This window comes from Eleutherodactylus coqui, chromosome 2, assembly GCF_035609145.1.
Source record: "Eleutherodactylus coqui strain aEleCoq1 chromosome 2, aEleCoq1.hap1, whole genome shotgun sequence".
Classification (NCBI taxonomy): domain Eukaryota; kingdom Metazoa; phylum Chordata; class Amphibia; order Anura; family Eleutherodactylidae; genus Eleutherodactylus; species Eleutherodactylus coqui.
The window spans coordinates 293,656,281-293,681,772 of record NC_089838.1 but is presented as its reverse complement, the minus strand read 5'-3'; the positions used below and the strand labels follow the sequence as shown (position 1 = coordinate 293,681,772).

At 46.7% G+C, this 25,492-nt stretch overlaps 1 protein-coding gene across 1 annotated transcript in view; it reads left to right on the top strand.

The window, feature by feature from the left end:
• Nucleotides 1-3,861: 3,861 nt before the first annotated feature.
• Nucleotides 3,862-25,492, top strand: part of MCOLN1 (mucolipin TRP cation channel 1) — a 31,691-nt gene continuing 10,060 nt past the window's right edge. The window contains exons 1-5 of the mRNA XM_066593249.1: nt 3,862-4,038; nt 15,702-15,898; nt 16,170-16,337; nt 17,713-17,863; nt 18,325-18,391. Of these exons, the coding sequence (XP_066449346.1) occupies nt 3,972-4,038; nt 15,702-15,898; nt 16,170-16,337; nt 17,713-17,863; nt 18,325-18,391 (650 nt within the window). The 5' untranslated portion in view covers nt 3,862-3,971. The remainder of the gene's footprint in view (nt 4,039-15,701; nt 15,899-16,169; nt 16,338-17,712; nt 17,864-18,324; nt 18,392-25,492) is intronic.

Here is a 25,492-nt window from a genome sequence, read left to right as displayed (position 1 = left end):
CACATTTTTTTTTTGCTCGACCGACATGTGTGCGTAAAATACGGAAATGTGAACAAACCCATTCAAATCTCTGCGTATTTTGCGCACGCCATTTAGGACTATATTCGGTATGGCATTATGTCTGACATTTTTTCATGTGTTTCTATATATTAAAAAATTGTCAGATAAAAACATTCATGACATCGCCTAAAAAACATGAGTGAAAACACTCCGGCATTATCCAAAAAACACAATTTCCGTAGATACGGACAAGTAATCAAATGTTGCAGAATGTTGTTAAATAAATTGCATCTTTATATATGTCTAGCGATGTAGTCACTTTGTACTCCCCGCTGCTATTAGAGTGAGATTGCGAGAAATTTAGCATTTTTTTTTTAAAGTGACAGTGAGATGTCTCTAAATCATGGTCAAAAAGCAAGCCACGCCCACTTTTGTGGACACTTTTACAAACTACCCGCGGCATGTCCTATTTGCTGTGTGTATACGCACGGACGGCTTGCATTGTAGTCAATGGAAGCCGCCCGTCACGCTATACTTCCGCTGTAGCACAGCGGAAGTATAGCGCGAATACGCGCCCCGCCCACCGCGTCATATGATGCTGCAGGTGGGTCATGTGACACCGCCGGCGCATCATATGACACAACCGGCGCCTCTGCGCATGAGCGCCGAAGCGTCATGCGGGACTTCAAGTAGCGGATCCGGAGGTGAGTATGGGGTCTTTGGGGAGGGGCGCTGTGACAGACTCTGCTGCGGTATTCCGCTTGCGGAGCCCATCACGGCCGTGTGCATAAGGCCTTATGCTAGCTTCCTGGCATACAAATATAATACAGCTGTACTTGTACAAAAAAAATTCTGACCCTTTTGTACCCCAATAGCCACTTTTCAAAAAGTGAATGGGCAGCTGACACCCGCCTGCAACAGCCACGATTGGAGACAACACCAAATACGACGGTTAACTCTTTAAGTGGCTCTATCAATTCTAACAGCGGCATTTAAATGCCCCGATTGGCATTTGGAGTTCCCAAACAGCCCCCCACCCAACCTCCCCACGATGAGATCGCAGGGTGTTGTCTGTAACGGCAGCCTGGGGCCTTGAGAAGGCCAGTTGGAATACAGTATATTTGCAATACTGTGGTATTGCATTAGGCTGGATTCACACGAACGTATATTGGCTTGGTTTTCACGCCGAGCCGATATATGTCGTCCTCATCTGCAGGGGGGAGGATGGAAGAGCCAGGAGCAGGAACTGAGCTCCAGCCCCCTCTCCGCCCCTCTGCACTATTTGCAATGGGGAGAGGCGGGACAGGGCTAATTCTCAGAATTTAGCCCCGCCTCCTCTCATTGCAAATAATGCAATACGTTCGTGTGAATGCACCTTTATACTGTATAAGCGATTAGACAATCGCAAGTTCAAATCCCCTAAGGCTGCTCTCACAGGAAAAAGCATCGCTGATGCTCAAAAATCATGTGAGCATATATGTGATTTTCTTGTGGTGATATCACGATCGCCAGTGTAAAGGAGCCCTAAGGGGACTTAAAAAAGTTAGAATAAGTAAAAGTTTTTTTGTAATTACTTAAAAAAAAAAAAAGTAAATGTTTTAACACCCCCGCCCCCTATTCTTAGTCATCACAACATAAAAAATGGGATTGCCACATGCGTAAAAGTCCAGTTTATTAAAATATCAGATTACTAATCCTGCATGGCGAATGCAGCTAGGAAGAACAATACCCAATACCAGAACTGTGTTTTTTTAGGTTAGCCTTATCTATGAAAAAAATGAATGAAAAGCAATCAAAAAGTTGTTTGTACCCGAAAATGTTATCAATGAAAACTATAAGCCGTCCCACAAAAATTGAGTTCCCACACAATCCTATCAGCGGAGAGATCTATAAAGGTTATGGGGTTCAGAGGACTTTGTTTAAGTAGTACTAGATAACATCATATAGATTTGGTATCGCCATAATCGGACGAATCCATAGAATACAGAAAACATGTCATTTCTACCGCATTGTAAATGTTGCAGAAGCAAGCCTCCAAAATGGCAAAAATTGTGTTTTTTCACTTAGAAATTTGTAAAAGTTTTCTAATATATTATATTGATTTCAATGGGGTTTACAAAAAAACAATAAACACGGCAAGGCTTCCGTTTGCTTCAATTCCGTCAGGTTTCCGTTTTTTGGATGGAAAAATAAGGATACAGACTGCGCTATTGTTCTGTCCACAAAAAATGGAAACCTGACAAAAAGGCTTTGTTCCCACGAGCGTATATCAGCCGCCATGTTCACGGCCGGACGATATTCACTACAATCTGAGCAGTAAAAGCTCATGAACGGGTGCACAAATCTAACGTTTATGCGACCGTTCAAACGGCATGGGCCCCGGCGCATATATGCCAAGGCCGCCATGGCGTCACCCCTTCCCTCCCCGGCTCACCTCCTCTCTCTTCCCCTTCGGCTAATTGCAATGGATGGGGGTGGAGCTAAGTGGCGCCTCGTCCCATTGCTGGCTGCGGACAAGGGGCGGGAACTTAGCTCCACCCCTGTCCCGCAGCCAGTAATGGGAGGAGGCGGGACGGGGTGACACTTAGCTCTGCCCCCATCCTTCCCATTGCGATCAATCAGAGAAGAGGAGAGAAGAGGGAGTTTAGCACTCATGCTGCTAAACTCCCTCCCACATCCTTCCTCCGACCGCTGTCTCTGGCTCCCATAGGAGCCCATGCAGCGCCCACGTATTCCGTCCCAAAAGATAGATCCAGGCGGGAATACGGCCATGTGATCTGATACATTGGAATCCAAAGCATCAGATCACAGCATACATCGGCCGACCGTGAAAATGGCGGGCCGACCGTGAAACCGGTGGGCCGTCCGTGAAACCGGTGGGCCGACATACACTCGTGTGAAAGAGGCCTAAGGAACAGACGGAAGCCTTTCCATATGATCCGTTTTCTTCAGTTTCTCTCCTCCAAAAATGGAGCAGAGAGATGGAATCCCTGATCGGACCCCGACGCCGGTGTGAGCGGCCTGAGGTTACAAGCACACGAGCGAAAATCACGACCACCCGGGCGTTCAATGCATTCCTTCACATGGGCGATTTTGCGCCGTGAAGAATCGCCCAGTGGGGAAGAATAGCGCGTATGCTGCCGATCCCAGCTGGTGCGTTTACACGCGTCCGGAAAAGATGGTTCTGGTTCTATCTAGCGGCTCCCATACTTCTATGGGAGCTGGAAAAAAGCGTGGTATAACAGCGTCCAACGCGGCGAACAGCTTCCGGGTGCCGCTATGTAGGCATGAGAAGTCACGCCAAGGACTTATGCCGAGCGAGGGATATCTGGGCTGCGGCGTATTTTTTCGCTAATACTTCGCACCCGGCCGTGTGACTGGACGAAAAAACACTAATTAACCGCGGGACTTCAAACGCCTATCGCTGTGTGAGGGAGCCCTGAGGATGACTAATGTGACTAATGACAAAAATACAAGAAGCTGAATAAAAAATGGCTGCAGCAATAATTTTATGACTAGTAAAAGGGTAATTGTTAATTAAAGGATGAAATTCATCAACCTTGTTAACAGCCTTATCAGCTTCACCCGACATAACCTGCCCATGACTGAGGAAACTAATTAGTATCTACAGTCACAGGTCAGTGCCAGGATAATGGGCGGAGGTGGGACCGCAGTCACCGAACTAGGCTGGCATAGGCGCGCGCCAGTAAAATGCACCAATCACAGCGAAAGGATTTCTAGTTCTGCCCGCCTTCGTGATGTCACTTCCGCCCTTTCTTCCTCGCTTTTCCTTCCAGGTTGTGGGCGGAGTTTCTCACGTGACGTAATCGGTGGGTGTGGCGCCTGCCTTGGTCATGTGACTGGCCGGGAGTAGATCAGCTGATAGACACAGGAGAGAACTCATGGGACGGAGGCTCCGGTGGAGGAGATGATCGGTGCGCACTCACCGGAGTGACATCTCACCCTGAGACATGATGGGCTCCATCCGCAGGAGCCGCAGCCTGAGCGACCAGCACAAGCCTGGAGTGACCACGGCAGGTACTGCTTCCTGGCTGCAGAGTGGTGGGGCTTGTGCATGATTGTGTACCCGGTGCAGTAGAGCTGAGTTTGTCATGTTGCATTAGTCATTTTGCCATAGAGTTACATTGCAGTGGGGCTGAGCTGTTTTGGCTATATTGGTCAGGGATTGCCAACCTGGGCATCTCATTGGGCTGTCCTGGCACAGCATGGTGGCACACTAAGATTAGGGGCTGAAGGTGTGATACCGCTCCATTCTTGTGGTCCCCACCGATCAGATCCCCTATACTGTAGGTTTTTCTGGTGGGACGTCTCCTATAGGCTGCATAGACTGTTAAAAAGTTGCGCCCGATGTTCATGGATGCAGCATGCGCTGGCTGGCACACGGACATCCTGTCTGACGTACCGGACCCTGTAAAGATGCTATATTTGTCCGATAATCAGACTAAAAATTGGACTTGCTGCGACTTTTATTCTCAAACATTCCGTCCAAGTTTAAAAAAACTATAATCCTCCGTGCATCTAATTATATGACTGGGTCTAACTTTCAGACAGAACTATCCTCGGTGTGTAAACCCCGTTAACGTCAATGAGGCCTCGCAGTTTTGCACTCGAGCGCGGTGTCTGTAACACCACAATTTCTGAGTGCCGTCGGTTCTTTTTTTTCAGCATTTTCTTTTCTTTTTTTTTTTTTTAACGCACCTCCTCGCCGATCACAATGACAGGTGCATTAAGAAGCGCTGTGAACTGCTGTACCATGCATTCAAAAACGCAGCTCGAGATAAAATGGCGCGGCTTCGCGTGGCGTTTATCTGAATGCATGTGTGAGAGTGGCCTTAGGTCGGTGTCGTACGGTAGTATGCGCATCTATGTGTGCACCTGTGCTTCACGGTTGCCCAGTGGTTGTGGTGTATTTGTACATGCTTGTGCGTGGCTTATAGTCTTTATTCCTGCGTTTTTGTTTTTTTTTGTGTTTTTCTTAAATATCAGTAATCCTTTTTTTTCCCCCTTACACTCGTATCGCTGCAGCTGCCGGTGATTTTTCTTGCGAAAAAGTCAATAGGAGGTTCTAATGTTAAACATGCATCACATGAAAATCGCAACTTCGTGCGTTGTGATGCAATAAAGAGGAGGCTTCACAGGGAAACATGGGAGATTAAAAAAAACCAAAAAAATCTGAAAGATAACACATGCCGTGATTTTTATTTTTTTTCCCCCTCCATTCTACATCGCAGGAGTGAAAACATCGCAAATGGGAATGAAACCCTTTAAAATCATTGGTTTCATAATTATACGTTTTTCACTCTTGCATCGTGCAATTTTATCGCCAGCGTGAAGGAGCCCTAAATCCACTGTGGCATGACATTACCTGTGATGTCACAGCAGGACCTTACCTGTGATGTCACGGCAGGACCTTACCTGTGATGTCACGGCAGGACCTTACCTGTGATGTCACGGCAGGACCTTACCTGTGATGTCACGGCAGGACCTTACGATTTTGGGATTGTGCGGCCAGAGTCGCCATGTTGCCTAACTTTACAGATACAGATTAACATGTCTTATATTTTTTCCTGCCCACAAGCGGAAATCAACTGCGATTTTAATTTATTTTTTTTCCCATTGAAGTCAATGGAAGCCGTCCGACCAACCAGCAGCCCTAATACAACCATCAGTGTGGAAAAGTCATGGGATCCGTGTCATCGCCTAGGCACGACATTTGTACTGTGACAGCTGGCACAGCCGCAGCACAGATTAAAAGACTGCGGACAGGTGCGCGGGGGGCACCGGCTGGGCGCAGGGTCGGGATCTGCTGCAGAATCCGACCCGTCCGTGTGCTGCCGGCCTTACGGTGCTGTTAGACAAACGGATTATTGTTCTAAAAATCATTCATATGAGCGAAAGTGAACGATAATCTCCAGTCTAAACGCAGCCATCAAGAATCGTTGGCTTTTCGCCCATCCGTTTCCTGCAGGCATAATAATCATCGCTGGCTCGTTCAGTTTAAATACTGATTGCTCGTGTGCATGACGGTGTCTCCACCGCGGATCACATGTGTGTAGCACGGATGTGTGATACGCAGTGAATGGAGTCGGTGACAGTCAATGGACATTCATTGTTCCCTGCACAGCGGCGTGTGGAAACTGCGCATCGATACACAAGAGAAATGGATTGCAGCATGCGCTATTTTTCCTATGCCCTTGTATGATACACTGTGTGTTCGCAATACATTGTGTATGGACAGAGCTTTCATGCGCAAGAAAATGGAACAAAATGACCCGCATGTCAGACGTCAAAGTATGATTATTCTGAAACGCCGCAGCGTTGCGGTGCAGTAATGTACATACCTGTCCTGGGTTCCTGTTGCTTATAGTTTGGGCAGCATGGACCTGCTGACAGATCCCGGCACGGTCTACATCTTGTACAAGCGCCACGACCAACGTAATTGGCGTGTACGCAGTTCATCTGTCTCTAATATGGGCAGCTCAATCAAATTACTGCGCATGCGCCGTTCACGCTTCTTGTCTTAGCCAGATTCATAAATCTCCCTCCATGTCTATCGAGACATCGCACCTCTCAACTAAGTGGACTGAACCCGTGATGTAGAGACGCGACCGCCAAACGGGCGTTTGATTTCTTGTGCCACAAACATGTACGCAGTTGAATATGGATAACAGAGTTCCTTTAAACAATTTATTTCGGAATAAGTAAAGGAAACGGCCAACAAAATCCTGAATTCACAAATTGGTGAGAAATTTGAGAAAAATTAACCAAAATTTATTTTCAACAAGATGGCACAATGTGCCGCACATCTAATACCGGCATGGGGGCGATTGTTTGGGATTCCTTGTGCATGAATCGTCCCGTATCTAGCGCAAATCGGTTTGCCTTACCTACTGTTAGGCTGGGTTCACACAGGCCGTATTCCCGCCGGAAATCCCGCGGTTTGGCCGCAGCAAAAACCGCGAGATTTCCGCCGGGAGAACCGCCGCAGAAAAAGCCGCGGTGGCTTTGAAGCGGCCCGGCCGCTCGCTTTTCCATTGCGGCCGACACTCCCATAGAGGAGAGCACGGCCGCGACGAAAGTAAACAAAAAAGTAAAAGTAAACAGACATGCTGCATCTTTTGAAACCGCGGCGGCCGCAGCCGTGGTTTCAGCCGGTCTTACCGCAGCGGATTGGCCGTCCCGTGTGGACGAGATTTCTGAGAAATCTCGTCCACATGGCTGGCTAATCCTGAGATTAGCGGCTGCGGGCGGATTTGCCGCGGCAAATCTGCCCTGTGTGAACCCAGCCTAAAGATGACTCCTCGCGCTGCTACAGTTTTCAGGAAACCACAGACCAAGTGGTGAAGCCTTACTGTAGATCAGGCCTGTACAACTTGGCAGTAGGTCGGGGCCAGAATTAAGATCGGCAAACCTCTTGGGGCCGCAGGTAGGTTTTTAGCGGTCACTTTTTAAGTAAGTCGCTCAAAGCCTATTCTATAGTATAATGATTAAACTATTTTGCAAACCCCATGATGCTCTGTGGCCGGTGACTAGACGGGAGCCCGGACCTCAGTTGGTTCATGTGGAAGTTTATACGAATGTGTATGCAAGTTTTTTAGAAAAACGATTTGTGTGACACTGCTGCACTCATATATTTTATATATGTGTGTGTGCAGCAGTGTCACGCAAATCGTTTTTCTAAAAATCGTTTTTTTAGCAAAAGCCGAAGCAGAGTCACAGAAAACGTTTTACACTGCAATACACTTACTGCAGCACAAGGTAAAGTCCTCGGGTGCAAGCACCAAGTCATGACTGACACTACTTGTGACGTTTTCTTGGCAACACTGTTTTTGCCATTGTCTTCACCAGTCATCTTTTACTTCACCCACCAAGCTGGGTATTCATTCTAGGAAGAATGGAAGGCTGAGTCAACCTTCAGCCGGCTACCTGAACCATGCAGGGATGGAACATGCCATAATGTTGGGTGTCGGAAGTAGATTTCTAGTGCATTGGTGGGGGTTATGGGGATATCAGGATAATGCGGTAAGCTCTAGTGCCAGGATTCGTACACCATCAAGTGCAGATTAATTAGGAAAGAAAACTTACGATTATACAACTATATCCACAGATAACGAGTTTCGGAGTTGGTTCACCTTCATCTGACCCGACGATTGATGGTATTCGGGTCAACTAGTGCCCATTCTAGAGCGAGGCACTATATATTTTTGACATGTTGGAAAGATTATTTCTGGGGCAGTGTAGGTCCCTCATTAGGGATACAAAACCCCTCTGTGATCTTCGCCCTCCGCCTCTTCATTCCATGACGTTGATGGAAAATTTCTGTATCTGTGACTTGCTTGAGGCGATGTACTAAGTCTCCTGTTAGACTCACAAGGAAAGCAGCACGGGACAAGCCTCAAGTCACTTAGCACATCGCCTCAGGGGTAATCCATGTATCCTGCTACAATAGGATCCGTACTGTTCACTGCCAGGACGTGTTTACAAGGAGATCTCGTAGAACCTGTAGAAAGAGTGCATAATGGCGTAAATATCACTGGTGCCCTCTCCATAGACTCCTATGGGGCCTTTGGTGGGCAAATGCGCACTAAAAGAGAACATGCTCTTCTTTTTGCTCCTGCGTAAAAATGGGGAATGAGTGAACCCGTTAAAATCAATAGGTTCTATTTTCCGCAAATATGTATGCGTGAGTCAGTCTTCAGACTAGACGCATACGGATGTATTTGCGCATGCAAAATTTATGCTCGCAATATACGGAAAATGGAACCCATTGATTCAAAAAGGTTTATTCAAATGCTCTACTCCCCATAGAAGTCAATGGGGAAGTGCGCAATATTCTAGGACTGCCTTTGTTTGCCACGCGCAAGTGAACATCCCTTACGGACACTGAAAGTACAATAAAGTATAATTCATCCCACAAAAACGCTATGCACAAATACGCATTCAGTCTGGACCTACGCCAAATTCCAAATCAAAGGGCCCAGTCGGACAGCCTTTTCTCTCCAGACCCCCCAGCACCCTGCTGCCTCTAAGCATGAACCTGACTAAGGATTTACTTGGCATGACTGTATTAATGGTGATCTGAGTGTATTACGTGGCAGACATTTATGGTGATTATGACGGATTACATATAATTACGGTGTGCGTCCAATAGTTGGGAGGGGACAGCCTGCTCCGTCTCCTGTAGGACTGGATTCCTTTGATCTTTTTCCTAAGTCTATGAGCTTCACTTCTGCATATTCGCTGGGAATGATGATTCTGCGCTTTCTTGTAGCTCGCCTTGCTGTGGGCTGCAGTCAGCGACTTCTCTATTCCAGTCTGGGTGGCACTGGAGGTGTACCACAAGACGGGCACATCTGTATCAGAGGGCACAGAACAAAAGTCATGGGGAAGTTTCTGCAAACTGAATTAGTTTTCAGTTTCATGCCTGGGTTTCACACTTCTTTACTGCTTGTCTGATCCTGCATTCCCGTGGGAAACTGCAGGGATTATTCCCCTCTGCTGCTCTAAGGAAATTAAAGCGTGCTGCGTACCTGTCCGTGTAATACTTGGGTGGCGGAGAAAGTGAGGGGAAAGCTTTAATTAAAAAAAACACTTGGAGGGGGGAAAAAGCCACTTTTGATTGGCCGAACCAGGTGTGCAGCATATGGGAGAGTCGGAAGGAATAACGGTTTGGCCCAAAGTTATTTAATGCGCATCTTTATCTCAGCGGGGTGGGAGTCTTCAGGTGCTTTTACACGGAACGATTATCATTCAAAAAAATCGTTCCAATGAGCGAAAGGGAGCGATAATCGCTTGTCGTTCATTGCAAGCATAAAAATCATCGTTGGCTCGTTCACTCGTCCTTCTGTTTAAACAGCGCTCGTTCAGTCTTCCACACTCGCTAATTCTCATTTATACAAGCAGATTCACTGTCATTCAAACAGGCTGCGGATGTCACCTGCTCGTGCAAACGAGAATCGGCTCGCCTAAAAGTGGCCTAGCCTGCTATGTCCATTTGCCCTGATAAGCCACAGAAGTAGACAACGGGGTGTAAGCAACCTGATGGCACCAAATCTGAGCCGTGTAGCTTAGACTATAAGAATACAGTGCCCATAGGCTTCCAGAACTCTTCTGTCTGACGGACACTCCCGCGGTGTGCGCCAAATGATGCTCTTTTAGCGTATGTTGTAACAGGGGAACCCAATGTATACTCTAGTATATGCGCTTGGCAGGTTTACAGCACAAACTGCATGTGTGCAAAGCTTTAAAGGGGTTGCACCAGAATTTAAAGTTATCTTCTACCCACTGCTAAGACCCCCTCTGATCTTAAAGGGGTTGTCCCGCGAAAGCAAGTGGGGTTATACACTTCTGTATGGCCATATTAATGCACTTTGTAATGTACATCGTGCATTAATTATGAGCCATACAGAAGTTATTCACTTACCTGCTCCGTTGCTAGCGTCCTCGTCTCCATGGTGCCGTCTAATTTCAGCGTCTAATCGCCCGATTAGACGCGCTTGCGCAGTCCGGTCTTCTCCCTGGTGAATGGGGCCGCTCGTGCCGGAGAGCTGGTCCTCGTAGCTCCGCCCCGTCATGTGTGCCGATTCCAGCCAATCAGGAGGCTGGAATCGGCAATGGACCGCACAGAGCCCACGGTGCACCATGGGAGAAGACCCGCGGTGCATCGTGGGTGAAGATCCCGGCGGCCATCTTACTAAGGTAAGGAAGAAGTCGCCGCAGCGCGGGGATTCGGGTAAGTACTAAACGTTTTTTGTTTTTTTTAATACATGCATTGGGTTTGTCTCGCGCCGAACAGGGGGCCTATTGAAAAAAAAAAAAAACCCGTTTCGGCGCGGGACAACCCCTTTAAGAATGTCCTGCTCTGCTTTCACTACATAGGTCACTTCTCCACCATTCGCGACATCTTAGACCAGTGGTGGCCATATCCGCTCATCTACCAACAGCGCGATATTCGGAGATGAGATTGGTGCCGACCTTCTCTCACACCTTACGGAAAGCGGCTCCGGAGGGCCACACTTTCTCTTGATTCGTGATGACTGGAATGCAGGCGGTGACTCTATATAAAATCTTATTTGTGTACTGCCAATTTATTCCGCAGCGCTTTCAAGTAATTTATTTATGCACAAAAAAAATACGTAAATGTGAAATCAATGGGTTCTATGCACTGCGAACTGCATGCGCAAATTTTGCATACGGAAATCCGCCCATGAGAAGCCACGTCAGTGACTGTACGATTTCTCGCCTTATGCAGATACATCTTTGGCTCGCTGAAAAAAGAAATCGTCGGCTCTAAACGGCCCCTATAATGGTGTCTAGATTTGGGCTATTCGCAGCCTATTTGGTAATCCTAGACGCTGGTTGGGGTAGGAGGTCATTGGGTGACGGTCGAGGAGTATGGAAACCTGCTGCAGGCACAACGCTCGGCTCGCACTGAGTAGTGTTTGTCCTCTGTATGAGCCGCATTGATCAGAAATGTTCCTTGCCGGCAGACATGGCCGCACAACACTCCGCGCTCTCTTCCTCCGTGGTCGCTGTGCTGGTGACCTTTATAATTGGGGAGGGGGGGCAGCATTATTTCCATTCACACCAGCGAGTCTCACGTTACAAAACTTGCACTGAAATAGACCCCATTGTTTTCGCTGGCGCCATCTATTGGGCTCATTCACACAAACGTATTTGAATTGCGTATTACGCGGTACATCGGAGCAATTCAAATAGACTGATTTTCGCATGTCCCACTCTAGCGGTTATTCATTACGTATAATACGCACGTAAAAAAGAACGCGGCACGTAATATTCTACTGTGTGTTAGGGTTAAAAAACACGCAAGTGGGTACGAGCGCGTACAGCCCTATTCTCTATGGGTGTGTATAAAATGCTGTACGTATATATTACATATGTGCGGCATTTAATACGCAACAACGCTAAGAGAAATCTGGTCGGACCGTGTATGATGGCATGTGTGAGATGCGGTCATGCGCTTTGCACAATCGCTGCGATAGCGTCTCACAGAGCGGTAAAGTGCATTGGTTTACACATTCCGTGTGAATGAGCCCTACATGTGTGACTTCTTCTTTCAGCAATGCTGCGCAATAGAGAAGCTGCAGCACGTTCTAACTTTTTGCGAATCCACAGGAATTGCGCCTAATGGGTGAGCTTCATGTGGAGTTTATTTTATTTTATTTTTCACGCTCGTGAAAATCGCGTGCTCAGCTATGCAATTTTTCTCACAAATCGACACGCGCGTACAGTGACCATGGCAATTTTACAAGCGCAATATTGCTATTAGTTACTTGGACCAATATCGCGCTCGCCCACGTGAGCGCACCATTACCTTTAAAACTTGTGCTGATGACCCCTTTTTGAAGCTGCAGACAATTTATGTACTTCATGTAAATGTATATATGCTACAGGGCTGCCATGGAAAAGCAGGCCGGCACCACACTGGCTATGAGAAGATCTGTCTTTGTTGCCCATAGCAACCAATCACAACACAGTTTTCATTTTACCTCAGCTTAATAAGGAATGGAAGCTGCTCTGTGATTGGTTGCTATGGGCAACAGACAGATTTTTCTCTCATACAGCTTCCATAAGAGTGTGGTGCTGGCCTACTTCTGTGTATTGTGTGCCCCATGCACTGTCTCGGCACCTTATGTACTGAGGTAGACAGTGTTGCTGCCATGCTCTGGCACAGGAGCTTGGCAGTAGGGATAGTAATTTCCCTTGCTGGCAGTTTACAGAAGGTGGCGCTGTTGCCCAGGAAGAGCCCACCACAGATGTGAGGGGGCTAGAGGGAGATGATTTAAGGGCTGTGTTTGGCGCCAGTTGTTAAAAAAAGATCGTTCCAATGAGTGACGGTGCCCGCAGCCGTGACGGCTTGTTCACTTTTCTTTCGTCTATTTTCTGCTCATTTCGCTAATCGTTCGGTTTAAATACCGATCATTCAGCCGTTCTCAGTCACTTATACAGCGAATGGAACGATTTCTCGTTTGAACGCGCCAACGATGTATCTCCCCGAGCGAACTCTGACATTGTTTGCTCCTTCAAACGAGAAATCATTTAGTGTAAACGGAGCCTAAAACTCTTCTCAGGCCGCCTGCACGCGAGAGGGTCGGATTCTGCATGCGGAATTCGGCCCTGTCAGCAGCGGCGTCTGCACATACCTGCCTTTCTTTTTCTCCATCTGTACTGCGAATGGTCCGCACGGCTCGCCAGTACAGGCGATGATACGGAACCTTAATTGTATAAGGGCTGCAGATCGAACGATCTCCATTGACTTCAATGAAAGCCATCCACGCAAAAATGGAGAATGCTGCGATTATTCCCCTGCCCCTTGCGAGCAGAAACCGCAATTGGTTTCCGCCCGTGCGCAGGAAGAATCACTTCTGCATAGCATGCTATGGACTGTATTTACTGCGGCACCCACAGATGGACACTCGCTCCGGATTCCGCAATGCAGATCCGCCTGGTTGCAGGAGGCCTTAATTAGAGCATTAAATCATCCACATGAGTAAATGTTCGCTCGTTTGGACAATTAATGCAGGCATACAAATCCTTTACGCATCGCTCACTCATTTAGTCGTTGTCAATAGTAAGTCCGCCCCTTGATCTCTGTTCACATGGCCGGATCCACATCCCATTATACCAGCGGAATTCTTTCTCGAAAGCTGAAGATTTTCCCTTCAGTCTACCACGGAGTTCCATGTCAAGAAATGACAAGTCTCTGCTTTTTTTTTTGTTTTGTTTTTCCTCCACATGTCATTTTTGAAGTAGACTGCAACATGGCTTCCCATTAGACGCGATGGGACACTTCACAATCCGTATTTGATGGGGAATCCATAGTGAATGTACTCTTACTTTGCAGCAGGCGTTTCATTCTTTATGGCTGTTGTGATAAATGATGGGTCTATTTCAGTCATCGTGATGGAGTTTTCTTTACTTCTTTAGGCCTTCAGCAATACAGTTGAGCTGTCATTGTCACCTCCCCTCTTATGATAACATGACTCTGCTGAGTCTGTCACAGACTGTACAGCAAAGCTGAAAATGAGCTATAGGAAATGCCAGCCGTGTGTGTGTGTATTTTTTATTTTTTTCATAAAAACTTGAACCACAGCTGACTTGTTGTCAAATTCTAACCCAATGGTGCAGATTTTGAGCAAAAGGCTGCGAATTTCACCGTGGAATTCTCGGCTTCATTTCCGCTACATGTAAATTAACCCTTAGGGTGCCTTCTGACGGGCCGTTTTCGCTGCAGGCTTTTTCCAGTGGAAAATTGGCAGTAAATACATAGGTAATCTGCAGTGACTACACCTTTTTTTTTTTTTTTTCTTTTAAAACTAAAATAGTGCAGATTTGCCACGGGTTTCATGCAATGGTTGAAATCTGCTGTCAGAATATGTAGTGTATTTTTTAAAGGGACGCAGTCATCAGCTTTAAGCTCCATAAATTACATTATAGGGCTCGCAGGTGAGGGAACGGTGAAGTCCCAGGACTTGTGTTTCGTACTTGCCAGGCGCTCTGTTCCAGCGCTGTGTCCCCACAAAGTGGGCGTGCCCTAGCAGCTTGACTATCTTTGTATACGCATCTCTATCGAAGGTATGGAAGCAAAAAGAGTCAAGCTGCCACCGTTAAGTAGGAAACGCGGCTCCACGGACTCGCCCTTCTCTTACCTTTTGAGCCCTATAACATGGTTCTTTAGAACTCTTGTCCACGTTGCTTATACCTGTAACTTCTGCGGCCTGTGTGGGGCGCACCAAGTGCTGCTGTACTGCGACTTCATCTTGGCATGTAGTTTGCTCCTGTAGTAGACTGTCTTCTTGTTCCCGTATCTCAGCTGGGATCCTATGTGTGATTCCACTTCACAGATCTCATTGTTTATTGACTTGTCATCTGGAATTTCATCCAACTTCATTGTTTTTGCTTATACTCCTCCATAAATTCCCAACTCCCTCCACATTGGTTCAGGACATGAGCATCAATCTCAATAGCCCCTTGTTCTGTGCTGACCCATTTAGTTTGGCTCTCCCGCTTGTCAGTCCTCGTCTGCCTATAGCACGGCTCAGGCTCGCTGTACTACATTGCTGTAGCACGTGGCATAACTACAATGTATTGATGTTTAATGCTTTCTAATAACTTAAAGGGGTTGTCAGAGTCACGGAAACCATGTCTCCCATAGTATAAAATACCAAATCGGCGGTTATGGCCCTTTTACACACAACGAGAAATGACCGATTCTCGTTTCGTATTGCTCCCCTGCAGGTTGAACACTTGAGGCTTTTTGAGGGTGGCGGAGGGCAGACCTCAACACTCCATCTGTGATCCTATATAGATGTGAATGTATACAAGCTTCCACACCCATATGATATGGTCTCCATGTCCACAACGCTATCTAGCATTGCATGTCTGTTCATTTAGAACAGAGCCTCGGGTGGTGCAGAATGCTAAAGCAGCAGAAATGCAGTCCTAAGCTCTCGCTCACGACCTGAAGGTTGCGAGTTTAATCTCTGCGTGGTTCAGATAGTAGCCGGCTCAAGGTCGTCTCAGCCTTCCGAGGTCGGTAAAATGAGTACTTGATGTGGGATAATAAATAAATTAAGAGCACTGCAAAATAGGTTGGCGCTATATAAATAACAAGATTTATTTTATTTATTAGCTCATCGGCTTTTTGCTCTGTTTTGTAGCTGAATGCCAGCGCCTCCTGTCTCCATCGCCCTGCTATGGCTCCAGGTTGTGTGAGGGATCCAGCCCGGAGGAGGTGCATCTTCGGCGGCGGCTGAAGTATTTCTTCATGAGCCCTTGTGACAAGTACAGGGCCAAAGGGAGGAAACCTTACAAGTTGGCTCTTCAACTGATCAAGATCATGATGGTTACCGTACAGGTACTGCAAAAGTTACCCCAAATGCATCTTTGTTGTGGCTTTCGTTAGTGGCTACCATTTTTAGCTTCATTCCTGCAAATCGCTATATCCATTTAGGGTAAACGAGGGCCCATTGACCTCTTTTGCATTTTGGCTACCTTATCAGTGGTGGCCAGTACAATGCTGGTGTCTGCTCGGCAGAAAATGAGGCCGCACCCAACTGTTTTGTGTAGATATGGAGAACATTGCTGCCGGCAGTCCACATCCCCCATAACTGTCCTATCTCTTGCAGCTCATCCTGTTTGGACTCAGTAATCAGATGGTCGTGCAGTTTAAGGAGGAGAACACTGTGGCTTTTAAACATCTCTTCCTGAAGGATTACACGGATGATGCAGATAAGACCTACGCGGTCTACACCCAGCACGACGTCTATGAAAACCTCTACTATGCAGTGGAGCAGGTGATGGGGTGTCCTTATTTGGCCTACTACATGCTACACATATTGAGTTTTAGGTCGTGGCAAACTTCAAAATGTGGAAATTAAATTGCAATATTGGGTGAACATTTGCCTTAGAGCCTATTAAGAGTACTGTATTTTTGGGCCGGGTGCAGTCTGTGTAATCTAATCACAGCACGTGGCCCTATTATAGCTTGGGAAGCTATTCACATGGACTGATGGTCTGTGTCCTGTTCTCAGCCATTTTCATGGATGACTCTAGCACATGCAGTGTCTGTGGAGATTGGACAGCTGTCCAATGCAAGTTGTTTGCGAGCTTCTTGGGCAAATTTTACACATGACAGTGTGAATCCATCTTTAGGCTTACTGCACACTGGTGAGCGTGATATCTGGCCGAGAAAGTCGCCCAATATCCCGCTTGTCAAAGCGCGTCTTGCTTACGGATGCGTGGTGATTTTCAGGCAAACCATTGCATTGATTGGCTGAGTAGCGCTCGAAACCAATCGAAGCCATCGCTTCCTGGAGGCAGGATTTATGAATTTCGTAACCAGGAAGTGATCTTCTGTGGGCTGCTGAGGAGAGTAGCGGGAAGACCCAGACCGAGCCTGCTAGGGAATATAAAATAAGAGTGTGGCTTTTTTTCAGGTTAGGGCTTATTTTCAGGGAAACACAGTAGTTTGTGGGCTTTATGCATCTGTGTTTTCTTGAAACTATATGGCGGTGTGGCATTATTAAATGGAATAACATTGTGGGAGCTGTCTAAAAATGGTCAGCAGGGTCAACTACGTTGCTAGTTGCCCAGAACCCCATTATTTGTAAAGCTGACCCTGATGGCTAGGGGTATGTGTATATTCTGAAACCAGGGATGCATGAGCCCCACGTTAATTGTCACTTCAGGTCTGACTTGGTAGTCAGAATAGAGCTCTTGGTTAGTTACAGCCCCTCTTGCCCTATAGTAGATCTCTATAAGAGTCTGAGCTCTGTTTGGATTTTACGGAGCTCCAAACCCCTGCAAGCCATAAAATAAATGCAATTTTGGCCAATTTGTGCCCATCTCTAAGGTCTCCTGACTAAGCTAATCCCCTACCTTCATATACCCTGGTAGTAACTGAACACTTTTGCCCTATGTTCAGCTTTTTTGCAGTACCCTTCTAACAAATCGGGATCTTCAAAAGTGGATAACTCCCTTTCCTCCAGACATCACTTATTAAAAGTTACCATTAACTCCATCTACATCGCTAGCGGGCCATGTGCACAATACAATCACTCCTGTTTTACTACATGAATGACATGGGCTTGTATATATGTTTTTGAGTGGGGTTTCTTCAGCTATTTTATGTTTGCAGTGGCATAAACCCGTTTCCATTTTGTTCCTCAGTACGTCGCATTACCAAACCAAACCACAGCTCGCTATGCGTATACCCGGTCTGCCAACCAGTCGTCTGTCTCGGTGTGTCAGCATTATTACCGCAAGGGCCACATCGATCCTGCCAACGATACATTCAACATCGATCCCAAAGTCATCACAGGTAAATGTAGTGTTTGCAATCTATTGTACCTATAACGTATTTACTGGGGTTTACCAGTATTGATGATCTATTCTCAGGATAGGTCATCAATATCTGATAAGTTGGGGTTTGCTGTTCGGACCCGCCACTGATTGCTGTTTTGAAGAGACCGTGGTGCTTGGGTGATCCCTACAACCTTTTCTATGGCCATTGATGTCATGTTGATTCATCACACAGCCGAAGTGCAGATTATTCCCAACAGATGAGTGGGATTGAGCTGCTTTCCAGGCACCACCACTACTAAATGTATAGCGCTGTACTTGGTATACAGCGAAAGCCGCAGCCTCTTCCAACAGCTGATTGGTGGAAGACCCCCAGCGATCAGATATTGATGATCAGTCCTAAGGGAAGGGGTCATCAATATGGAAGTCCAGGAAACTTTTTATTTTTTAATTGCTGTCTTTCTTTGTTGTCTCTTCTAGATTGTGTATATGCCGAACCCACCGAGACCACTCACCAGTACAGGAATTTTACCATTAAGTTTCACAAGTAAGCATTGCTGCAGAATGCTAGATAATTAAAGCAACCCTCCGGGCCTTGGCAGAGATGGCCTCACCGGCTTCTTTGACTACCTGATGCACACTGCATCATTAGTAATGGGCCCTATACTTGCTTTAAATAACCAGTGCGGAGCCCATGAGCAGTGCTGGCCAGTCAGAGTAGCATGTAATAATAATAATAATAATCTTTATTTGTATAGCGCCAACTTATTCCGCAGCGCTTTCAGGCATGGATAAATGCAAAACAATACAACAATTACAATATAAGGTACATTGGGTTAGACACAAATGGGTTGGGGGTGGTACAGGAGGTGCAGGGGTTGGGGAACATAGGCAATAGGAAATTTTATGTACAGATCATTTATCAGAAGGCAAACAGGGTGGAGCACTATAGGGAGGGGCGAGGGACTAGGTCAGGAGATTTGGTATGCTTCCCTAAAGAGGTGCGTTTTTAAGGCACGTCTGAAATTTCGTGCATCGGGAATTGTCCGGATGCCTTGGGGTAGAGCGTTCCAGAGGATGGGTGCTGCTCTGGTGAAGTCCTGTAGGCGAGCATGTGAGGTTCGTATTACAGGGGTGTTTAGTCTGAGTGTGTTAGCCGATCGGAGTGAGCGCGCTGGGTGGTGTACTGACAGGAGGGAGGCGATGTATGGTGGCGCAGCGCCATGCAGAGCTTTGTGAGTGAGGCAGAGGAGTTTAAATTTAGTTCTGCAGTGGATGGGCAGCCAATGCAGCGACTGGCATAATGCAGAGGCGTCTGAATAACGACTGGATAGAAAAATGAGCCTAGCTGCTGCATTTAGTATGGATTGGAGTGGAGCGAGTCTAGTGCGGGGGAGGCCAGTGAGTAGCGAGTTGCAGTAGTCAAGCCGGGAGTGGATGAGCGCAACCACGAGCGTCTTTAGCGTGTCCGTGGTTAGGAACGGACGTATTTTAGCAATATTTCTGAGGTGCATGTGGCATGTTTGGGCCAGAGATTGGATATGGGGGGTAAAGGAGAGGTCAGAGTCCAGTGTGACCCCAAGGCATCGGGCATGCCGTCGGGGGGTTATGATGGTGCCAGACACTGGAATGGAGATGTTGAGGGGAGGTCGGTTAGAAGGTGGAAAGACAAGGAGGTCAGTTTTAGAGAGGTTTAGTTTGAGAAAAAGGGAGGACATAGTGTTAGAGACAGCGGACAGACAGTCGGTGATATTTTGGAGGAATGGTCCAGAGATCTCACGAGAGGAGGTGTATAGTTGGGTGTCGTCAGCATAGAGATGGTATTGGAGGCCGAATCTGTGGATTGTTTGTCCAATTGGGGCAGTATAGATAGAGAAAAGAAGGGGACCAAGGACCGAGCCCTGGGGTACCCCGACAGCGAGAGGAAGTGGAGCAGAGATAGAACCAGCAAAGGAAACACTGAAAGAGCGGTCAGAGAGGTAGGAGGAGAACCAGGAGAGAGCAGTATCCTTTAGGCCAATAGAGTGGAGCATAGTGAGAAGGAGATTATGGTCGACAGTGTCAAATGCAGCAGACAGGTCAAGGAGGATTAGTAGGGAGTAATCACCTCTCGACTTTGCAGTCATCAGGTCATTTGTTACTTTTGTAAGGGCAGTTTCGGTCGAGTGTAGAGAGCGGAAACCAGACTGGAGGGGGTCGAGGAGTGAGTTGTCAGAGAGAAAGCGAGTAAGCCGAGAGTAGACCAGGCGTTCCAGTAATTTGGAGATAAAGGGGAGGTTTGAGACGGGTCGGTAGTTAGCAGCATTAGTCGGGTCCAGAGTTGGTTTTTTAAGCAGAGGGGATATAATGGAGTGTTTGAATAAGGAGGGAAAAGTGCCAGAGGTTAAGGAGAGGTTGCAGATTGTGGTAAGGTGAGTAATGAGAGCTGGGGAAAGGGAGCGGAGGAGGTGAGAGGGGAGAGGGTCGCTGGCGCAGGTGGTAGGGCGGGCAGTGGAAAGGAGCCTGGAGACTTCTTCCTCTGTCGTTGGTTCTAGCGTAGATAGTGAGTAGGTGCTGGGTGCAGTGCTGATGGAGCTGGGATCAGGGCTAACCATGCAGCTTTCAGAGATTTCTTTTCGAATGTGGTCGATTTTTTCTTTGAAATAGGCAGCTAGTTCTCCAGCAGTCAGGTCTGTCGCAGGGGCCTGTTCCTTGGGGCTGAGGAGGGAGTGAAAGGTCTCAAAGAGTTGTTTGGGGTTGTGGGATAGTGAGGAGACAAGGGAGGTGAAATAGACTTGTTTGGCATGGTGAAGGGTTAGGTTATACATTTTAAGCATGAATTTGAAGTGGAGGAAGTCAGCTGGCAGCTTTGACTTTCTCCACAGCCGCTCGGCGCACCTAGAGCACCGCCGGATGAAGCGCGTTTGGGACGTGAGCCAGGGTTGCCGTGGTCTGCGTTTGACAGCTCGCGTCACGGGCGGTGCCACTTCATCCAGGGCACGGCTGAGGGTGGTGTGGTAGTATTCGGCTGCCAGGTTAGGGCAGGGGAGGCGAGAGATGGGCGATAGGGAGGACTGAATAGTTTCAGCAAACTGTTTAGTGCGGACAGACTGGAGGTTCCTAGAGGTGCGATAGATAGGAGGGTCAGGAGAGATGCTAGGGTGCCTGATGGAGAAAGAGAGAAGGTTGTGATCCGAGAGTGGAAGTGGGGAGTTAGTAAAGTGAGAAGCAGAGCAGAGACGGAGGAAAACTAAATCGAGAGTGTTACCATCTCTATGAGTGGGGGAGTCAGAGATTAGCGATAGGCCAAGGGAGGAGGTAAGTGTTAAGAGCCGGGAGGCAGATGAGGAGCTAGAGTCGTTAGTAGGAATGTTGAAATCACCAAGGATGAGGGTTGGGATTTCACAGGATAGGAAGTGGGGGAGCCAGGCAGCAAAGTGGTCTAGGAACAGGCGGGTAGGACCTGGGGGGCGGTAAATAACTGCGACACGCAGAGGCAGTGGGCGGAAGAGTCGCAGGGTGTGGACTTCGAAGGAGTGAAAGGTAAGCGAGGGAGCTGCGGGAATGACCTGGAAGGTACAGTTTGGGGAGAGGATGATGCCTACTCCTCCACCGCGTCTGTCATCCGATCTGGGGGTGTGGGAGAACTGCAAGCCATCATAGGACAATGCAGCGGGGGAGGTAGAATCGGACTGCTGTATCCAGGTTTCCGTGAGGGCGAGCAAGTTCAAGTGTTTAGTGGTGAAAAGGTCATGGATAGTTGGGAGTTTGTTACACGCAGATTGGGAGTTCCATAGGGCGCATTTGAATGGGGCAGGGGGGGCATTTTGGTAGAGAACAGTACGGGGTGGGCCTGGGTTGGGAGAGATGTCCCCTGCAGCTAGGAGTAGCAGAGTAGCAAGGGTGAGCACATGGCTAGGGGATTTGTGTGGGTGTCTGAGGTGTTTCTTTGCAGTATTAGGGGGTTGAAGGCGTCTTAGGAAGTTGAACAGTGCATGGGAGCCATACATAGGTGAGGAGAGGAGGGAAGGGCTGATGTGGATGGAGTGTGTTGGGGCTGGGCATTGGAAGAAAGTGTGCAGGCTTGAAAAGAGGATAGTGATGGAGATCAATGCAAAGAGGAGAGCATTTTGCTCCAGGCTTTGGGCAGTTGTGCATGTTACCTGTCTCCTGCACTGTCGAACTGCGCTGTATAACTGCATCATTCTACAGCATCAAACACTTGTTGCTGGACACTTAGTGCTGGGGACATCAGGTGAGGCTGCCTCGGGTGAGGCATGGAGGGTAGAACTGACTTTAAAGTTCTGGCTCCAGGACTTCAGCTGGGAGTGGCTTGTTACATATCACTAGTCAACCAGCTGACCCCACCTTTAGATGGCTAATGAACAAGATGGGGGGGGGGGGCTTTATTGCCCTCTTACAAAAACAAACTGTGTCCAGCAACACTAAGATGAGACAGGGAGAAAACTATTTGGGGGAGGTGATGAGGAAAATACATATAGTACAAATAGAGTCAATGTAGTGTCTCAGACTACCGATACATAGTAATACACAGTGTGCATCAGGGAATTTTTATTTTTTTTTATAGGCCATCTTGGTTTCTCCAGGCCCAGAGGGTCACTTTAAAGGGGTTGGGAACAATGCTCATAGGCTCTTCCTCCAAATGTTTAGATATATGTGCATAAACTGTAAAGTAGTGGGGGGTGAGGGCGGGCGGGCACAGTTTTTTTTTGTTTTTTTTTTGAGCTGTCATCTTTCAGAGAATTATGCTGTAGGGAGAGTACGCCTTTAACTTTGCCTCATAGTTAATTTGGTAATTTGCAAAACACACTAGGCCTAATTTATCAAAACTGTCTAAAAGACTCTGGTTGCCCATAGCAACCAATCAAAGGTCCACTTTCATTTTTGGATGTCTCTAGTAAAATGAAAACTGTGCTGTGGGCAACAAAGACCATTTCTGTTTTAGACAGTTTTAATAAATGAGGCTCGCTGTTATCAGTAATTCTACCTAGAACTCTAGTTACACCAGCTTAACCCTAATGATCGCAGTGAAGAATCTTCATAGCTCTGCTACATCTGTATACTATTGGTCTCTGCACTAAAGTCCTAAGTAACCTGTGCTATTTTGGTGAAGAGGTTTCAACCCTGGAGCTAGCTTGGATTGATATCCCTACATTCCCCCACAATCATCTTGCTTCAAAGCTCCTGCCCCATTTTCCCTTATCCATGGGGCATCTCCATATACAGTCATTGTCTAACCATTGCTGACTGTTAGAACACCGATGTCTTAAAAAAAAAAAGCTCCACCATGATTTTCCTCCTTTAGTAAATGCTTGTATTCTCCATCAGAGATGACTGGTGTCTGGCTATTGCTACGTTTGCAGTAGGTCATTAACAGCAAATGGGTACTCTGCTAAGTTCCAAAGACGCTTGTCATGAAGGGCTTGAACAATTTTGAGACTGCAGTAGTCATTAAAAGTGGCATGTTGTGTAGAATTTGGAGAAACCACTTGTTAGAGTGCTTTTACATCTGTGCTGGGGATTCTGCATGCCTGCTCTGTTCGGGGAACAGGAAAAGGAAATCCCAGCAGCCAAGTGGTTTCACCACCAGACGGACCCCATTGACTACCATATTATGGGGTCCGTCCACTTTCCTACAGCTGCTCAGTTTCTGGATGGAAAAAGCAGCACTGCATGCAGCACTTTTTCTTCTACCATTTTCAGTCGCATCTGTGGCAGAACCTCCGGCCAGGGGTTTCAATGCAGATTTGAAACCGGCCTTAGTTGTGTTGAGCTCTTTAACCCCTTAGTGACCAAGCCTGTTTGCGCCTTAATGACCAGGCCAAAGTTTGCAAATCTGACACGTGTCACTTTAGCATGGAAAAACACCAGAAAGGTTTTGCATATCCAAGCGATTCTGACATTGTTTTTTCGCCACATGTTGTACTTCATCTAGGCGGAAAAAAAAACCCGATTAGAATTTGTGTATGTATTAAAAGCGCCAAAATTGGGAAAGTTTTGAAAAAAATCGTCTTTTTTTCACATTTACAACTGCAATATCTCAAATATGTGCAAACATAATATAGAAATTTTTGTTAAGATATATATTTCCATCCGTTTACTTCATTTTTGGCGCACATTGGAAAAATTTTCTTTTTTTTTTTAACCATTTAGGAGAAATTTAACATTGCTTTTCAGCATTTTGAGGAACACTTTGTTTTCCTACATCAAGCCAAGATTCCAAAGGCTCATAGGAGTCAAAATGATAGATACCCCCACAAGTGACCCCATTTTAAAAACTACACCCTGATGTATTCACTGAGGGGTGTCATGAGTATTTTAACCCCACAGTTTTCTTTTTTTTTTTTTTTTTAGGAGTCAATGCAATTTAGAAGAGAAAAACTAAAATTTCATATTTTTGCAAACATGTCATTTTAAAGACAGGACTTTTTTCTATAGTACACATGAAAATTAGGATTTGCACCCCAGAATGGATACCCCTGTTTGTCCCGTGCTCAGAAACATAGCCATTGTGGCCCTAATCTTACATCTGGATGCACAATGGGGCCCAAAATGAAAGGAGCAACCGATGGCTTTCGGAACAGAAATTTTGCTTGAAGGAGATTTAGGCCCTATTGCACACTTGTAGAGCCATTGAGTGAGCAAAACGACGGAGAACGCCCACAAGTGACCCCATTTTAAAAAGTAGACCCCTTAACGAATTTATCTAGGGGTACGATGACTTTTTTGACTTCACAGTTTTTGAATAAATCTAAGCCAAGCAGAAGGAAAAAATTATGATTTTCATTTTTTTGGCAATTGTGTCAATTTAAAAACAGGTTTTTTTTTTTGTACAGTGTACATAGGAATGAAGACGTTCACCCCAAAATGGATACCCCCGTTTGTCCCGTGTTCAGAACCATACCCATTGTGGCCCTAATCTACTTAAAGGAAACATAGCTAGGCCTATAATGGAAGGAGCACCCGTTGGATTTCAGGGTACAACGGAATAAATTCCAGGCCCCATTGCCCACTTATAGAGCCATTGAGCGGCCAAAACGATAAAGAACCCCCACAAATGACCCTATTTTGAAAACTAGACCCCTTAACAAATTCATCTAGGGGTGTACTGCGTATTTTGACCCCACAGTATTTGAATGAATCTAAGCAAAGCAGAAGGAAAAAATTACGATTTTCATTTTTTTGGCAATTTTGTCAATTTAAAAACAGGTTTTTTTTGTACAGTGTACATAGGAATGAAGACGTTCACCCCAAAATGGATACCCCCGTTTGTCCCGTGTTCAGAAACATACCCATTGTGGCCCTAAACTACTTACAGGACACATGGCTAGGCCCATAATGGAGGGAATGCCCGCTGGATTTCAGGGCAGAACTGAATAAATTCACGGCCCCATTGCCCACTTATACGGAAAAAAATTTGACTTCGTAAAAATACATCCCCCCCCCCCCCCCTGCCATCCTCATTTTTTTGGCATTTCCTAAATATTAGATAAAGGTAATAATATAAACTGCGTTTTATGTCCGAAGACAGGGGTAATTACGGAGGATGGTTGGGTTGGGCACATGGGGCAAGAAAACCGGGTATCCCCCCTCCTCTCATGTATTTTGGGGGGTATTTCGTGATCTCAGCGGTGGGGATGGGGTGTAA